At 51.5% G+C, this 17,877-nt stretch overlaps 1 protein-coding gene across 1 annotated transcript in view; it reads right to left on the reverse strand.

The window, feature by feature from the left end:
* hmcn2 (hemicentin 2) overlaps window positions 1-17,877 on the reverse strand; it is a 59,947-nt gene that overhangs the window by 24,554 nt on the left and 17,516 nt on the right. Inside the window, exons 16-42 of the mRNA XM_048985189.1 lie at window positions 17,613-17,807; window positions 16,535-16,630; window positions 16,244-16,371; window positions 16,011-16,155; window positions 15,622-15,734; window positions 14,606-14,765; window positions 14,351-14,510; window positions 13,303-13,430; window positions 12,838-13,083; window positions 12,653-12,736; window positions 10,777-10,974; window positions 10,269-10,399; window positions 9,777-9,924; window positions 8,758-8,884; window positions 7,166-7,323; window positions 6,776-7,054; window positions 5,916-6,043; window positions 5,493-5,643; window positions 4,956-5,183; window positions 4,439-4,552; window positions 3,593-3,780; window positions 3,416-3,512; window positions 2,915-3,076; window positions 2,330-2,443; window positions 1,862-2,058; window positions 1,409-1,490; window positions 1,131-1,262 (exon numbers count right to left, since the gene is read on the reverse strand). Of these exons, the coding sequence (XP_048841146.1) occupies window positions 1,131-1,262; window positions 1,409-1,490; window positions 1,862-2,058; window positions 2,330-2,443; window positions 2,915-3,076; window positions 3,416-3,512; window positions 3,593-3,780; window positions 4,439-4,552; window positions 4,956-5,183; window positions 5,493-5,643; window positions 5,916-6,043; window positions 6,776-7,054; window positions 7,166-7,323; window positions 8,758-8,884; window positions 9,777-9,924; window positions 10,269-10,399; window positions 10,777-10,974; window positions 12,653-12,736; window positions 12,838-13,083; window positions 13,303-13,430; window positions 14,351-14,510; window positions 14,606-14,765; window positions 15,622-15,734; window positions 16,011-16,155; window positions 16,244-16,371; window positions 16,535-16,630; window positions 17,613-17,807 (4,089 nt within the window). The remainder of the gene's footprint in view (window positions 1-1,130; window positions 1,263-1,408; window positions 1,491-1,861; window positions 2,059-2,329; window positions 2,444-2,914; window positions 3,077-3,415; window positions 3,513-3,592; window positions 3,781-4,438; window positions 4,553-4,955; window positions 5,184-5,492; window positions 5,644-5,915; window positions 6,044-6,775; window positions 7,055-7,165; window positions 7,324-8,757; window positions 8,885-9,776; window positions 9,925-10,268; window positions 10,400-10,776; window positions 10,975-12,652; window positions 12,737-12,837; window positions 13,084-13,302; window positions 13,431-14,350; window positions 14,511-14,605; window positions 14,766-15,621; window positions 15,735-16,010; window positions 16,156-16,243; window positions 16,372-16,534; window positions 16,631-17,612; window positions 17,808-17,877) is intronic.

Raw genomic sequence — 17,877 nt, forward strand, 5'->3', positions numbered from 1 at the left:
AAGCGTCCCTGGGAATATTGGGGGAATGAGGCAATCGGCCAATGAAAGTGACCTTTGGGATGTTGGGGGAATGAGGCAATCGGCCAATGAAAGTGACCTTTGGGATGTTGGGGGAATGAGGCAATCGGCCAATTAAAGCGTCCCTGGGAATATTGGGGGAATGAGGCAATTGGCCAATGAAAGTGACCTTTGGGATGTTGGGGGAATGAGGCAATCGGCCAATGAAAGTGACCTTTGGGATGTTGGAGGAATGAGGCAATCGGCCAATGAAAGTGACCTTTGGGATGTTGGAGGAATGAGGCAATCGGCCAATGAAAGTGACCTTTGGGATGTTGGGGGAATGAGGCAATCGGCCAATGAAAGTGACCTTTGGGATGTTGGGGGAATGAGGCAATTGGCCAGTGAAAGTGACCTTTGGAATGTTGGGGGAATGAGGCAATTGGCCAATTAAAGCGTCCCTGGGAATATTGGGGGAATGAGGCAAGCGGCCAATGAAAGTGACCTTTGGGATGTTGGGGGAATGAGGCAATCGGCCAATTAAAGCGTCCCTGGGAATATTGGGGGAATGAGGCAAGCGGCCAATGAAAGTGACCTTTGGGATGTTGGAGGAATGAGGCAATCGGCCAATGAAAGTGACCTTTGGGATGTTGGGGGAATGAGGCAATCGGCCAATGAAAGTGACCTTTGGAATGTTGGGGGAATGAGGCAATCGGCCAATTAAAGCGTCCCTGGGAATATTGGGGGAATGAGGCAAGCGGCCAATGAAAGTGACCTTTGGGATGTTGGGGGAATGAGGCGATCGGCCAATGAAAGTGAGCTTTGGAATGTTGGGGGAATGAGGCAATCGACCAATGAAAGTGACCTTTGGGATGTTGGGGGAATGAGGCAATTAGCCAATGAAAGTGACCTTTAGAATGTTGGGGGAATGAAGCAATCGGCCAATGAAAGTGACCTTTGGAATGTTGGGGCAATGAGACAATCGGCCAATAAAATATGTTGAGTGGAATGTTGGATCAAATTTTAGTTAGACATGTTTAGCAGATATTCAAATTGACATATGTTAAATGATTAATGTTATTTACGATCCCATTTGAGTCAGTTGGCTAAGAATCCCCGAACTCTTTCCTCACCAATAGAAGAGCCATCCTTGAGCCAAGTGATGCTGGGGGCTGGGACCCCCGTGGCCTCGCACAGCAGTGTGACATGGGAGCCCACGGTGTGAGTGAGGGTCTCCTCTAGAGGGAGCTCCAGAACAGGGGGTGCTGAGGACGGCACAAGATCAGAAACGTGTAACATCATGCCTATGAAACATGGTACCAGCAGTATCTAGAGCCTGTTTATAAAATGCTAAAAATGCAGAGAATACAAATTGAAGCAGCGAAATAAAAAGGGGCTCTTCGGGTCTCACCATGGACAGTGAGACGGAAGCTTCGGTCAACCTGCCCAGCGATGTTGGAGACCTTGCAGATGTAGATGCCACTGTCTGACACCTGGAGACACAAGACAAAACTCATCACAGACGCCACACAACATGAAACATACACCCTACCACAGGAACATGAGACCATGCGTGCTAATGGACACAGTAAACATGCACTAAACCATATTTAGGGTAACACAAGTCTTTGTGTATTTCAGGTCAACAGAATGGGAACTACGTAGGATCAAGGAGAGCAGACACATGCCCCCATTTCCATGTAGGTGCACCTGAGAGGTATATTGGGATTTAAGGAGACAGGGAGACACCGTATCTGCATCTCAGTAATCCAGATTTCATCATTTGTATATGTGATTATATTAACACGTTCATGTTGGTGGGTGTGAAGGTTTTCTGTGAGTTTAGCTTAGGGAGACCACGTACCTGCACCCCTTTAATCTGCAGAAGGTGGCCCTCCATCTCCAGCCTGCCCCCTGGCACCATCTGGAGCCCGTTGTGGTACCAGGTGACCTCGGGCTCTGGCGTACCCTGAGCATCGCACCGGAGCACGACGTTCGAGCCGACTTGCGGGGTCACGACCTCTGACTCGAAATTGCTACGTGGCTTCAGCGTAGGTGGAGCTTTGAGGAAAAAGACGGGTTATGTGTGAATGATAGCTAACCGCCTAAAAGAACTGCAATGACCACCTACCCAGTATAACAGGATACAGGATCGCTGTGATAACAACTCAGTTAAACTGACGCTCTCACATACGTATGGCGTTGAAATAGAACAAAAACGGCTCAATACAATGAAATTAAAAGCTTTTTATTATGTGTATTATTATTTTGTTTAGACAGTTATAAACAGACTGCCGGAGGATTCAGTGTTAGCTGTTAGAAAGGACCATACCGTAGACACTGAGCTCGATGCTCTTCTGATCCTGTCCTGCAGTGTTGGTGGCAGTGCAGACATACTGGCCGGCATCCTGGAGCCTGGCTCTGGACAGCTGAAGCATCTGTCCCCCTGAAGACAGGACCGGCAGACATGACAGTGTCTCCCATACATTCCTCACAATGTCACCTTGTGTTTAGCAGGCGAAAGGTCAGTGAAAATCAGGCGGGCTTGAGAAACGTCAACCGTCAGGCGTCATTGGGGTCAGTAATTCAATTCAATTTATTTTTATATAGCGCCTTTCACAAAAGAGTCACCCCATTGCACTTTACATGAGTGTGTTGTGATACATCCAAGGAATCAAAAACTCCCCAGTAGGGAGAAAAAAAAAACTCTGGGGGTCCAAGGCTGGCTGCACCACTGACTCCCCCAGGGCATGCTAACATAATTGAAAAAGAAAGAGTAGGCTTGCTTGTTGAAAGCAAGGTGCAAACTGTAGTCCAGGGCAAAGCCGAAGTCCATCAGTAGTCAGCGGTCAGCTGCATGCACAGGCTAACCCTAACCCTAACCCACTACCACACGGAGAGGGGAGAGGGCCCTCACCTGGCAACACGTGGATCCCCGTGCTAAATGCCAGCAGCTGCCCGTCCCGGGTCCAGGTGATCTCTGCGGGGGGGTACGCCTGCACGTCACAAAGCAGGGACACCATGTGACCCTCGATGACGCTCACCTGCTCCTCCTTCGAGCCAATGACCGTTGGCGGAACTGGAATGAGACGGAGCGGGTCGTGTATGTTTCCCTGACGGGCATTCGGAACATGTATTAACCAGATATGTAGGCTTCAAAAGTGAACCAGTGAAACCCGGGATATAGAGGAATAAATGAAGCCACATATAACATAGCGTCACATGTCACAGCGTCTTATAGCATAAAGATGACATATACAATCAGAGCCAATCAAAACCCATGTGGCATGCTATGGAGGCTTTACCACCGGGGCCCTGGTAGATTCAAGGGGCCCAGCACTTTAAAAATCCATGGTATAAGGCAGACAGGTCTGCAGTGTATGTATCCAGTGGTGTGGTAGCCCTGCACCATCCTCACCCTGAACCGTCAGACTGAAGAGCTTCTCCGCTGTTCCCGCGCTGTTCTCTGCTAGACACAGGTAGCTGGCCATGTCTGCCACCTGCACGGCATGGACCTGCATGGAGACAAGCGGCTCGGTCAACCCCACACGGGGTCCTCGCTCCTCGTCTGGGTGTCACTGGTGCTCTCACTCACCTCCAGCACCCGGCCGGCCTCCAGCAGCTGGAAGCGCGGCCCCTCCTCCACAGGCTCGCCATCCCGCAGCCAGGACACGGATGGGGGCGGAGTCCCCGTGGCTTCGCACTGCAGTGAGACGGAGCTGTTCAGCACTGCCCCAACCTCCTCCACAAACTCCTCACTCTGGCCTGAGATCACAGGGGGCACTGCGGACACAGAGCAGGTGTTTTAGTGCACAATGTGCGCCGATTTACTGAACGTGGACGCACTGAACACAGATATTCTGAACACATATACCCATGTCTCAATACAATATGTTTAAATGCAGGGTCAGGCCTTGGCATAAGTCAGTGGTTCTCAAACCCGGTCCTTGGGCCCCACTGCCCTGCTTGTTTTCCTGCTATCCCTGCCCCACACACAAGTCCCAGCTTCTGATTGACTGAACACACCTGATCCAGGTAATCAGCAGTGTGTAGGGCAGGGATAGCTGGAAAACAAGCAGGGCAGTGGGTCCCAAGGACCAAAATTTGAGAACCACTGGCATAAGTGAACTAAGGGGCTTATTAGTGCCCGGTAGCCACCAGGGGGGCGCCCTTTTCTGGGAAGGAAGATGACAATTGACAGCTAGGCTAATCCAATTTTGCTTAGGGCCCTAAAAAGGGTTGGGCCGGCCCTGTTTGAATACCTTTTGTATTTATATTGCATTCATTATTGTTTCTTTGCGCTTTGCAACCAACAAGATCGAAATTTCATCTCAGTGTATGAGTCATGCAGCTGAAGATGACTCTAAGGATCCTTCGAGTTTGACAATTGTCTCCTGGGTGCCGGACCAAGCCCGGGGGGCATGCGGTGGGGGGCACCTACCCAGCACCTCCAGCTGGAAGTGCATGCGGTCCTCTCCCGCCTCGTTTACTGCCTGGCACGTGTACTTCCCGGCGTGCTCCTTCCGGACCTGCGGGATCTGCAGGACCTGACCGCCTTGGAGGAAAACACACCTGCTTTTCAGCATTTGCCTCTGCTGTTCGTTTGCCTTTCATTTCCACATGTGTATGTTTTTCACATTTGTTTTTATTTACAGGGGTTGCTTTCATGTGAGTATTGGGAAGGACAATAGAAATAAATCATGCTACCTTTGTACTAAAGGCAGATACCTTTATAAATAGCTTTTTCCCACTTCATCCCCTCCCATTACTATTTATAATGTCTATAATGCACTTTCAGCTTCTTGTGGCTTCAGCTGTCACATGACCTTCAATGGCCAATAAAAATGGATCTCTGCGAACCCACGTTTTATGGGGCTGGCAGATTTGACAGAGGACCCAATAGGGTGTAACACATGGATGCCTGTCTAAAATCCCTCATGTAAAAGATGCTCACTCACCAGGTAGCAGAACCACGCCATCCAGGGCAGAGAGCTGGTGTCCCTGGTGGTACCAGGTGAGGTGCGGAGGGGGGATGGCATTGCTCTCGCACGACAGTGTGGCCGGGTGGCCCAGCACCACCTCCTGCCTCTCTGTGATCTCCGCCCCCTCCTCTGCCCATTCTTCTTCCTCCACTCCCAGACCCCAGGCCGCTGGGCCATTGTTAACGCGATGAAAGATAGGGGGCACTGTGGAGATGGGAAAACAACTCAATAATTCCAGCGCTGACAACAGTCGTATTCAGTGTCGGTTTTCTGGTTGAGAACATTCAAAGTAAATTTTCTGTAGACCTTTCATTATAGCTGAACTGGGCTTGATGTAAAATTAACAAGGGTAATATTAACATGCTGCGATGGGCTGGCCCCCCATCCTGGGTTGTTCCCTGCCTCGTGCCCATTGCTTCCAGGATAGGCTCCGGATCCCCCGCAACCCAGTAGGATAAGCGGTTTGGAAGATGGATGGATGGATGGATGGATATTAGCATGGCCCACACTGACCCTGAACGGTGACATGGAAGTCTCTCTTTTCCTCTCCAGCGGCATTGGAGACCACACAGGTATAGCGTCCCTCGTGGCTCCTCACAGCATTCTCAATGTGCAGGAGATGGCCTTCAACCCGGACCCCGGTGGGAGTGTGGCCCCCTAGTGGCTGGAAAACAGAAAGTTTCTTAGAACACCAAATAAAAGTTTATTTTCAATTCAATTCAATTCAATTCAATTCAATGCATGTATATTTAGTGCCGTTCACAACAGAGTTACCCAATGGTTATTGTTAATGGTAAAATTTTGAACTCTAATGCTACTATAAAATTATGCTACTGACATATTCCAGCGTCCAACATGGCCCAGTGACTGAAATGGGTTGGGAACCCATGTCCATAATTAAGCTGAATTGCAGAGAACACAGACCACTGCCCCTACCTGTCCGTCTCGGTACCACTGGGTGGTGGGGTCAGGGAAGCCTCTGGATGAGCAAGACAGGACCAGGGTGCTGCTGACCCTGACTTTGGCTTCGCTGCCGCCGTCGCCTCCTTCGATCTTGGGTGGAACTGAGGGAGATACAAAGCTGCCTTTGCTCCACCATTTATACATGTTACTAATAATTCCATGAACTGAAGGTGAGTATTTCATGTTGTCTTTCTGTGAAAACACCTCTGATCACATTCATCACAGCTTATGGAAAACAATCTGAGTTTGACACTGGAGTTTAACTGAATGTGGCTTTTTTAAATAGAGTGGGAACAGCTTATATTACGTGTGTCCGGGTGAAGTTGATCACTATAAGCAGATGATCGTTATAACCAATTTTTAAATTCTTATTATCGTCTTGGGCAGATTACCATATAATTAACATTTGTATATTTATTACACAAGTATAAGGTAATTAAACAAGGTAATGTATTTGTTATTAAATCACCCCAGGAAGTGTGAATTTACAGCATGGGGTAGATTAACTGATACGGAAGCCCCCGGACTGACATCAGCACGGACATACAGGTGTCGTCCGTCTTTCCCAGGGTGGGTATTTAGTTGAATGACTGATATTTACAGACGCATGTATTGGGGGTAGCGTGTGTTTCAGCAGGCAGGGCCTCTGTGCCTGTTATTGGGAGGTTGCGGGTTTGAGCTCAGCCTCGGCAGAATAGTCTGTCTTAACCCCCAGCTCCAATGGAGTGTCATCATTATTATTTATATTTAAGCATTTTGCTCAAGCAGAAGCCCATCAGGGACTTGAACTCATGACCCTCATGTTTGTGCCCACAGCAAATGCAGGCGCTTACCCAGCACCGTCAGGGTGTAGTGCCGGCTGTCAGTGCCGGCGGGGTTGGTGGCGCGGCAGGTGTAGAGCCCCGCGTCGTCGGCACGCGCCACGCCCAGTTTCAGGCTCTGCCCCTCCTGCTCGTAGGTCAGCCGGGGCCCGGAGACCAGGGGATGGCCGTCCTTCAGCCAGGTGAGGCTGGGAGCAGGGACTCCCTCTGCCTCACACGACAGGACAGCGGAGAAGCCCAGCACCACGGAGATCTCGGAGCGCTCGCTTGAGCCTCGGACAGTAGGGGGCGCTATAGTGTTGCGAGGGACAGCAAAAGCAAGCTAGGCATGAGGCCCATGGACCCTGGGGGACATTTTCTGAAAACAGACACAAAAAGCAGGGGTCTGATAAGGGGTCTTACCCTGAACTCTAACTCGGTACTGGCGGCTTTCAGTCCCAGCGTCGTTGATCGCCAAACACTGGTACTGACCCTGGTCCCTGAGCCTAGCCGACTTTATCCTCATCACTTGGCCCCCCTCGGAAAACAGGACGTGGGGGTCCCCTTTGCGGGAGAGCACCCTGACAAAGACGCAGGAGACAGCGTGGGTCAAGTGGGAAAGGGGAATGTCTGTAATGCACCCCGTGAGGGAGAGCCAGGTGTGTGTGTGTCCTGCGCTGTGTGTCTGTGGCCCGCACTGTGTGGCCTGCACTGTGTGGCCCACGCTGTGTGTCCTGCGCTGTGTGTCTGTGTCCTGCGCTGTGTGTCTGTGGCCTGCACTGTGTGGCCCGCACTGTGTGTCCTGCGCTGTGTGTCCTGCGCTGTGTGGCCCGCACTGTGTGGCCTGCACTGTGTGGCCCACGCTGTGTGTCCTGCGCTGTGTGGCCCGCGCTGTGTGTCCTGCGCTGTGTGTCTGTGTCCTGCGCTGTGTGTCTGTGGCCTGCACTGTGTGGCCCGCACTGTGTGGCCCACGCTGTGTGTCCTGCGCTGTGTGTCTGTGTCCTGCGCTGTGTGTCTGTGGCCCGCACTGTGTGGCCTGCACTGTGTGGCCCACGCTGTGTGTCCTGCGCTGTGTGTCTGTGTCCTGCGCTGTGTGTCTGTGGCCTGCACTGTGTGGCCCGCACTGTGTGTCCTGCGCTGTGTGTCCTGCGCTGTGTGGCCCGCACTGTGTGGCCTGCACTGTGTGGCCCACGCTGTGTGTCCTGCGCTGTGTGGCCCGCGCTGTGTGTCCTGCGCTGTGTGTCTGTGTCCTGCGCTGTGTGTCTGTGGCCTGCACTGTGTGGCCCGCACTGTGTGGCCCACGCTGTGTGTCCTGCGCTGTGTGTCTGTGTCCTGCGCTGTGTGTCTGTGGCCTGCACTGTGTGGCCCGCACTGTGTGTCCTGCGCTGTGTGTCTGTGGCCTGCACTGTGTGGCCCGCACTGTGTGTCCTGCGCTGTGTGGCCCGCGCTGTGTGTCCTGCGCTGTGTGGCCCGCACTGTGTGTCCTGCGCTGTGTGGCCCGCACTGTGTGTCCTGCGCTGTGTGTCCCGCGCTGTGTGTCCTGCGCTGTGTGTCTGTGGCCTGCGCTGTGTGTCCTGTGCTGTGTGGCCCGCACTGTGTGTCCTGCGCTGTGTGTCTGTGGCCTGCGCTGTGTGTCCTGCGCTGTGTGTCCTGCGCTGTGTGTCCTGCGCTGTGTGGCCCGCACTGTGTGTCCTGCGCTGTGTATCCTGCACTGTGTGGCCCGCACTGTGTGTCCTGCGCTGTGTGTCCTGCGCTGTGTGTCCTGCGCTGTGTGTCTGTGGCCTGCACTGTGTGGCCCGCACTGTGTGTCCTGCGCTGTGTGGCCCGCGCTGTGTGTCCTGCGCTGTGTGGCCCGCACTGTGTGTCCTGCGCTGTGTGTCCCGCGCTGTGTGTCCTGCGCTGTGTGTCTGTGGCCTGCGCTGTGTGTCCTGCGCTGTGTGTCCTGCGCTGTGTGTCCTGCGCTGTGTGTCTGTGGCCTGCACTGTGTGGAACGCACTTGTGTGTCATGCACTTACTCCCCATCGCGGCTCCACTCCACCCTGGGCACTGGTCGCCCACTGACTCGACACTGCAGTTCCACCTCCTGGCCTACCACCACCACCAGGTCCTGCACCCCCAAGGAGCCGGAGATCACCGGAGGGGCTACAAACAGACAGCGGAAATAGGGAGAAAAGCGCAGGCTTACATATATTCATTCATCCATTCATTCATATTCATCCATCCAGCCATCCATCAATCCATTCATCCATCCAGCCATCCATCAATCCATTCATCCATCCAGCCATCCATCTATCCATCAATCCATTCATCCATCCAGCCATCCATCTATCCATCAATCCATTTATCCATCCAGCCATCCATCTATCCATCAATTCATCCATCCATCTTTTAGCCGCCTGTCCTGCTAGGGCCTGTGAGCAAAGTGGGTGCATAGATGGATTGATGGATGGATTGATGGATGGATGGATAAATATCATATATCATTTTTAAAAAGTATGTTGCTTTGGCTAAAAGCTCCTAAATAAATGAATAGTGTTATAATTAAATATGAGCAGTGCTGTCTTATCAGTACATAATTCAAGGTAAATGAGCCAAGCTATAAATGATCATTGCCTACAGTCAGTCTACTCAGCTCTCCTAAATGGTCATTGTAACCTTTAATAATCACTGCAAATACAGCTGAAACTACACTCAGCCCTCAACTACACTGCAGCATTTTAAGCAGAATCAATTCTCATCAGATTCATGCGTCGCGTTTTAGCTGCTCGGTTGCTCCTATCCAAAGTGGCCCTTTAACACAGCTGGAGATCCACCTAGAGTAGTTCGGGTCGAGCGTTTTTCTCACTACCACCAGATATGTCCTGTTTATTTTTATAAGGCACCTTTCAAAACCCAAAACTCTTGATAAATAGCAACAGGTTAGAATCACGCTGAGAGGAAACAGATTCGGATCAATGTCAACAGCTATAAAAGTTATATATTATCTGGAAAAACACAAGTGGTAAAATGTGCATGGCTGTCATCTGGATATTACCTTGAACCACAATGTTGTAGGTCTTCCTGGCCTCCCCAGCTGTGTTGACAGCTGTACAGGAGAACTGCCCGGAATGTTCCGCCTGCACACGGAAGATCCTTAGCAGCCGCTTTGCATTCTGGAGGTACACCCCAGGGGTATCCACCACCTGCAAGCAGCCAAAGACGCTGGGATTCAAGAAGGAGCAGCTGCAATGACAAGTCCACCGCTAGGTGCCAGTATTTAGTCATAAAACACAAAAAACCAGCTCGCCCGGGTAGTCTTCCGGTGTCTTACTCATTTGCTGCTTCATGGATGCTGTGTCCCTTTGGGGTGAATTTCTCATGTAATTATGAGATTAATTAAAGCCTGTGAAGGCACGGTAGGGGGTTCTGCCCGTTGAATGGTACACCAAGTATGCATCATTAAAATGGAAATCGGATGCAGACAAATTACCAGTATTTTCCGAGAGCCGGAAACATTAAAACATTCCCCCAGAGAGCCAAGACTCACGGGTCGGCCATCTTTGGCCCAGGTGATGGCAGGTGGGGGAACGGCAAAGGCGTCACAGGCCAGGGTGAGCGGCTGCTGAAGGGTGACAGTGAGGTTTAGGGGCTGCATGTCCTCCTGGATCTCTGGGGGGACTGGTGACGGCACGGTGAGAGAGCGGGGAGAGCGGGGAGAGCGGAGAGAGCGGGGAAAGTGCAACAGTTTTGAAAAACATTTGTTGCTACAGTTAACAAGCTGTGTGGCTTCGTGCATAAGGAGCAGCTTCCCCTATAAGCGCTGCAGCTAAAGATGGCGGGCAGACTGCTGTGGCAGTTACTCACAGACTGGAGGTGCTCTCAACCCATAATTGTGTTAATACATGTTTAGACACTTTGTAAGCTGCTCCATGCTAACACAGCTTTACTTCTTGTTTTGGGGGAAAGTGCAGGAAGCGAGACAGTGAAGTGAGCAGCAAAGGAGCTTGTCTTCCGAGGACGACAAACAGATAAGGTGGAGGAATCGAGGAGCTCACCGTTCACTTTCAGGCGGGTCTTCCTTTCTGAGGAGCCGGCCTCATTGGTGGCCACGCACCGGAAATCTCCACTGTGACCAGCAGAGACGGCAGCGATCACGAGGGAGCCGTTCTGTGACACGGAGACGTCGGCACCGGTCCGGTCAGGCCGGATCTCCAGGCCGTTCTTGAACCAGCGGATCTTTGGTGGCGGAGAACCTGAGATCAGAGGCAATAAGAAAGGGGGTGGGAAAAAACTCCACACACAGCCGGAGAACCCAGAGGGAACCCCAAACCAACATGAGGAGAAAATGCACACTAAACACAGCAGTCACAGCCAGAGAACCCAGAGGGAACCCCTCAATGACACAGGGAGAACATACAAAATCCACGCACATACAGCCTGCTCTCCATTCATGTGAGGCAACCATGCCAGCCACTGCATTATTCATTTTTATTGTACTATTTCATTGCTGCTGTTGTGGGACTAAACACACAAGTATTACAGAATACCAACTGTCAGCTGATGTGACAAATGCAAACACACTCACATCTAAAAACAAATGTTCCAACCCCCTGCTGGTCCAGTAAACCACAACACAACTCCCTCCCTCTTCTCGTTTGAGGAAATTGACTTTAAAACAGATGGGGGCCGTGGAAACCCATCTTCCGTTATAAGGTTCACACGCGCACAACCTGGCAACCGGCGTGCAGACAGAAGGAACACAGGCCCACTTTCGTCCCGGAGTCTCCAGAAGGTGGAGTGGGGGGTGCTGGGTGAAGCCCAGGGGGGGTCTGTTGTTCTGACACAGACGAGGAAAGTGCTTACAGAGTCCCATGGATTTTTAAAATAGATCCAGTCATTGGCTGCCCACTGGCCAAAGTTCACTGAGGCTTCCCCCATCCCCTTCTGCGCAGTGTGCAGTGAAGTGCAGCGCCCTGGGAGCCACGCCACTCTCTAACTGGGGGATAATATCAGGCGCTGTGGGAAGGGCTGACATTCTCTCCTAGATCCCCATCGCAGAGGGTTAGAAATCAAACGGTCATGAAAGCTGGAGTCATCCACTGTGCTCCAACTGCTCGCCTGAGATAAGGCTAAAGCTAGCATGGCTAGAACCTCCAGGGCCCCCGCAGCGGGCTCCCCCCACCTGCCGACGTGAATGCAGTGGAGACAAACACCGTGGACCCCTCTCTGAAAAAGCTAGCTCACTATCTGGCAGCTGCAGCCTTGTAATTAGGATGCTGCTCCCTTCATGCTAAAAAGCAGATGCGCCCACAGACAGCGGGGGAGGGGGATGAGACTATACCAGCTGTTGCAAAGCACCGCCTTCCGATTCCTGAAACATATTCGGTTGCCAGGGTAGTCACCCCCGCCCCCACCATACTCCAACATCCCCAAATGGAAAAATGGGAAGACCGCAGACTTTCGTTGACTCGTCTGACTACACCGATGGGCATGTCCTGCATGGTAGACGTCTGGTATATGCATCTGCACTCCGGACACAGAGTCCCCCCACCCCGCCTAACCCCCTCCCCGGCTACACATGTGCAAATGTGCATTGAAGAACACGAGCTGAGCGGGAAACATGCACCTCCCAGACCCTTCCCACCCTCCGTACAGCTGTGCCTCAGGCAACACGTAAACAGACATGAAACACACGAGAACAACAGGAAGTCATGCCTGAAAATTAAGGGGAGGTAATGGAGCCTGACAGCTGGACAGGGAGCAAAACCAGCACTGGCACAGACTAACAAGCAGGAGGTATAGCCCTGTAAAATGAGAGTGACTCCAGGAAGTGATGTCATTATGACTATGGCCCTACACATGCTCGGTAACCCATGGTACTGGTTAAACTCTCAAAATCTTTATCAAGCAGATTAAACATTGGTCACCTACCTCCTGCGAAGCAAGGAATCTCCACCTTGTTCCCAGCTACCTTCTCCATGACAGCGGCTCCAGTGTCCACAAAGGATGGAGCCTCTGTAAGGACCACAAGGTTAAATGGTGAACCGGGTCACCAGTCCAGACCATGCCTGAAAGAGTTCTGACTGCTTCTGTCCTTTGAGCGAGTGGACACCCACCCAGGACCTGCAGCACCATGTCCTTGGTGTCCCTCCCGGCACTGTTCTCGGCCTCACAGTGGTATGTACCCCCATCTTTGTGTGTCACGCTCTGGATCCAGTGGGCCTCGCCTCGCCCGAGAGCTACGCCATCCCGGGACCAGCTGACCTCTGGGAAGGGTTCACCCTGGGCGGCACATGGCAGGGTGACCGTCTGGCCCAAAAGGGCCTTCACCACCGAAGGCACGGGCTCGATTCTGGGCTTAACTGGAAGATTAAAGACAGACAGTGTCTGCTGCTTGTCACTTCTCTCAAAAAGGAGACATGATGAGGCTGGTGATGTCAGCCATAGCTGTACGATGCACCCTGAGCATTTTCATGAAGTATGAATTAAAAACAGTGATGGCGGCCAACTCTGTATCATTAGCATGTTACTAAGAGAAGTTTAACGGGTATTTCAGTTCAACAGAAAGAAAAACAACAGACCTTGTACACGGAGATTGTAGGTGAGTGACACATTTCCTGCCGGGTTCACTGCGGTGCAGGTGTAGAGCTTGCTGTCGATGAGCCTGACATCAGAGATCTTTAGAGAACCAGAGGGCAGCATCGCGAACCTGAGGTCGAGGGAGAGAAGGTGTTGCTGTTCAGGGGTTCAATCCAGAAGCAAAGCAGGTTTGTCGAGCCATACATCATGGGACAGAACCCTACAGACCTCCTGGTCCTTTGTGTGACCTATCAACAAGCGGCAAGGGGCAGTACAAAAGGTTAGCGGTGTCCATGACAGCTTTTCACCATCCAAAGAGTAACCCAGCTAATGAAATCCACATTGCCTTGCAAGGTCTTTATGTAGTCAACTGCTGGAGGAAGTAAAAGAGTTGTCTTTAAAGAAGCCATGTACGGAGTGGTCTGTCTGTCTGTCTGTCTGTCTGTCTGTCTGTCTATCTATCTATCTATCTATCTATCCATCCATCCATCCATCTCTTGCTTCCAAAACCCCAGATCAGACAAGTATGTGTCCTCCAACAGGGTTCTGCAGACAGGCTAATACCCCCCCCCCCCTCTTATACAGAGGAATGTTATACTCATCATGCCAGCCCGGCAAACAGCTACATGCAGTCCCCCCCGACCTCCCGAGCCCCAGAACATCAATCCAGTACAACCTTTCCCCAGCTTTTTGTCCTCCCGCTTTTTCCAGGTGATCCCCTCTTCGTCTCGCCCTCCTTTCACCCCCCCCCCCACCCAGAGGATGTCAAATACCCCCCCCCCCCGCTCAAGGGTGGCCCAATTCAGAGTGCCTTCAAGCACAACCGAGCAAAGAGACGACAGAGACTTAGCCAGAGCAGATGGCCATGCTCAGCAAAGCGGATGCGCGTCTCACACCAGGATGCGAGGGGACGTCCGAGCAAGAGTCACCCGGGACTCACACTTAGCCACTCTACTGAAAACTCCTGTCTAATCAGAAGGGATCTGACAGCACATGAACATCTGCCCTCCCATTTGTGGCTGGAGAAACACAATGCTACATTCTCCTTACCAAGCTGACACTGGGGGGATGGGCCGTCCGTCCCGGAGCCATGTGACCAGAGGAGTAGGGCTGCCCTGGGCCTCGCATGGAAGGATGACCTCCGACCCGGCTTCGACGGCCATCTTTACTGTGGTTTCGTGGTCACTTCTGCCCACCAGGGTCGGCTTCGCTGTTAACAAGAGAGCCCAGTTCACTGCCAGGAACCAGGAAGAGGTTCTATCATTCCTGCTATCTGCTGGCACCCCTCCCTCACTGCAGCCTTACTGTTGACGCTGAGCTGCGTCTCCCGGCTGGCAAAGCCCGCGGGGCTGCTGGCGGTGCACACGTAGATTCCGGCATCGTCCGCTGTGGGCTTGGGAATGTGAAGCTGCCCTTCTGGTCCCTGATGGAGCGCAGAGGTGTGGCTGGGCAGGGGATCCCGTCCCTGGGGGGGGGGGGGGGGGGGGGGGGGGGGACACATGTGTGAATATACAGGACTGCGCAAAAGTCTTTGGCTGCCTGAGTAAATGATGTTTAAATGATCGTCATCATTGCATACATTGTAGTTTTATTTTATTTTTTTTATGAGCAATTATACACCTACTACCCGGATAAATAGCTTTAAACATTTTCTTTTAAACTTTTTAACATCTATTGTATATTTAATATCTAGCTAATGGACCACATGACTTCAGACTATTAAATGCAATTCGTTATTGCAGGAATTCTCTCAGCAATCATTAAGCATTATAGCAAATGGGGAGGATGTCTATCTAATCGAGGTCTAACAAAGACCTCCTTTGTTTTTTTAGGAATTTTCTAGTCTAAGAAGAGGTCGTAGGGTCAATGTGTCAGCTGCAGGTCACGGTTCCCTGTAACTCATGACCTCTCCTGGGATCACCCTCCTACTGAGCAATAAGATGGCTTTCACAGTCCTGCTTTCATGTGACAAGGGTAGAAATTTACTTCACCCAAGTCGGGTAGGAAGACAACGTAATGAAAACGGTTGGTTGTACATCTCCGGTGAGGAAATTCCATGATACCGCAACCAGACTCAGAATTAAAGCAACATGCCTGTTGAATATCCAAAATTTACATAACGTACCTCGGATTAAACAACTAATCCATCTGTGTTGGAGGAAGCGGCTGGTGAAGTTGAGCTTATGGATCAGAACTATATTGGGACTATAAGACTCAACATCTGCTCACCAATGCCGAAACCCAACAAGAACTCTGTTATGCAACAGTAATGTTCAGCGCCGGTCACCAGGCCAAGGCTTGCGGAACATGGGGCGGTCTACCTTAGTCCAGACCAAGGTTGGCTTCGGCCAGCCGCCAGATTCGCAGGTCAGGGTGATGGCCACGCCCTCATTAGCGATGTAATGCAGGGGACCTGGCCTAATCTCTGGGGGATCTGTGAATTCGAATGAGCATCACATCAACAAGCAGGAGTTTTAATGACACCTAATTTGGTCTTCATCTGTTGCCAACAAAATACTTCTTGTCAGGATTAATCAACATCGAAGTGCCAGTTACTCATGGACACTGGAGAATAAACTTGGATGTCTTCCGTGTAAATGTAAAGCTTGTTGTTAGTCTGAGGAAAGTTTGAGTGCTTTGCTCAGTCAGTCTCCCAAAGGGACTCTCCGACAGATCAGCCAATGGAAAAGCCCTACCCTTCCCACCTTACCGTGCACATCCAGGGTGACAGAAAGGTTCGCTGACCCCACCACGTTGATGGCGGTGCAGACGTAGGTCCCGGCATCCTCAGGGATAACCCTATCAATTTGCAGGCTACCGTCACTCTTTAGGAAGGTCCTGGTGCCGAGTTGGACCTGGCAGGAAGTGGGATTAAAGGTCACAAACCAAGGTGACGTGACAGAGGGGAGTTTGCTGACAACAGGTATGAAATATGAGCCTCACTTGTTTTCCGTTATGTTGCCAGTATCTCTCCGGCAAAGGAATTCCATCCATCAGCATGCAGGGAATTGTCAATGACTGACCAATCACGGTGGTGAGTGATGGGGCCCCACGAGCCAAAACCGGGGGTTCTGTAGACCAGGGGGGCAAAGATTGAGTCACTATGAACCAAATTAAAAACGACTGGCAGATATTCTGACAGGAAGTTGTCAGAAAATCCTGAAGCTACTGGGGTAACAGTCAAGGCGCCTCTTCAGTAGCGACGAAATGTTTTTTTTGGGTGGAGTTACTGACCCAGGCCAGTGATGGTCACTCGAGCTTCGGCACGTATAGATCCAAACTGGTTCTGGGCCTCGCAGATATACAGGCCTTCATCATCAATCCATGCACCTACGGCGACAATATTCACAGCGGCTCAGTGGCGTGAGCCGGGGGGTGGGGGGGCGAGCTTCCTGGGAGCCGTTTTGCATTCGTCAGCAGTTTCTAGCTGAAGCAGAAAAGCAGGTGAGGTAGCAGATGGATCTGGACACAGATTCACTTTCCACCTCGGAGGACCTTCACTCCCATACCGGCAACGTTGGCCTATAAAAGTTTAAGACTCTTAAAACAGGCTTCTGCACGCAGCCGTGACCCACCAGGACCGGCACTGACGTGCGTCCAGGGCACAGAACGATAGCCTCCCTGCCTTAGGGGGAAGCTCTCTGAACTTTGTCGTTCATCCATGAGACACCATCTGCCAAGATGGCCACTGTCTGTAGCACATCCTATGTGTATGGGAGGAAGAGGGCCGACCCCCCCCCCATCACTGCTGGCAACCCAACAGGCCTATAGGATGTGCTAATAATACCCAAATATATCCTATAATACCCTTACTGTTTCTAGCCACTGATGATATCAATTTCTCTGTCATGCTCATGGTACTGAATACTTACTCACTACCAGCACGCTTGCTACACTACTTTATGCTACTCTACTTTATGCTACTCTACTTTATGCTACTCTACTTTATGTTACTCTACTTTCCCCAAACGAGCTTTATGGACCAAATGGCTTCCTCTCATTTTTAAATTTCTTATGTTCTGTACTTTATGTTACTCTAGTCCCAGAAAACCTCTGGAAAAAATTCTGTTACTGTTATTCTGTTACATAACTCAATATTCTCGTTACATACAGGGACGGGTTTGTTCTTGAGGGGGGGCTTATTATAAACACAAAAGCAGGTGGGGTGCAGCCTAATAAAACCTGCTGACCAGAGGGTGGTTAACATTGTCGCTGGGGACATATGACACCAAATAAAGGGTACAACAGATGGCTCTGAATGCGATCCCGTGCCAGAGGTCAAACTGATGAGTGTGGGGGCGCAGGCACTCACTGTGGATGAGGAGGCCCCCCGAGTCGAGCTGCAGGGCCCCAGTGTGCCCATGGGGCCTGCTGAAGACCGGCCGCCCCTCCCCTCGGCTCCACGTCACCGACGGGTTCGGGAAGCCACGAGCGGAGCAGGGCAGGGTAACATTCTCCCCCACATCCACAGAGACGTCATGGGGGATGCTGAAGAGCTGGGGGGCAACTGCACAGCAAGGGGGGAGGGATGTGGAATTGGCGCTATAAAAGTACCAGTACTCACAAACGATTACAAA

The sequence above is a fragment of the Brienomyrus brachyistius genome, chromosome 2 (assembly GCF_023856365.1).
Source record: "Brienomyrus brachyistius isolate T26 chromosome 2, BBRACH_0.4, whole genome shotgun sequence".
NCBI classification, from domain to species: Eukaryota; Metazoa; Chordata; class Actinopteri; order Osteoglossiformes; family Mormyridae; genus Brienomyrus; species Brienomyrus brachyistius.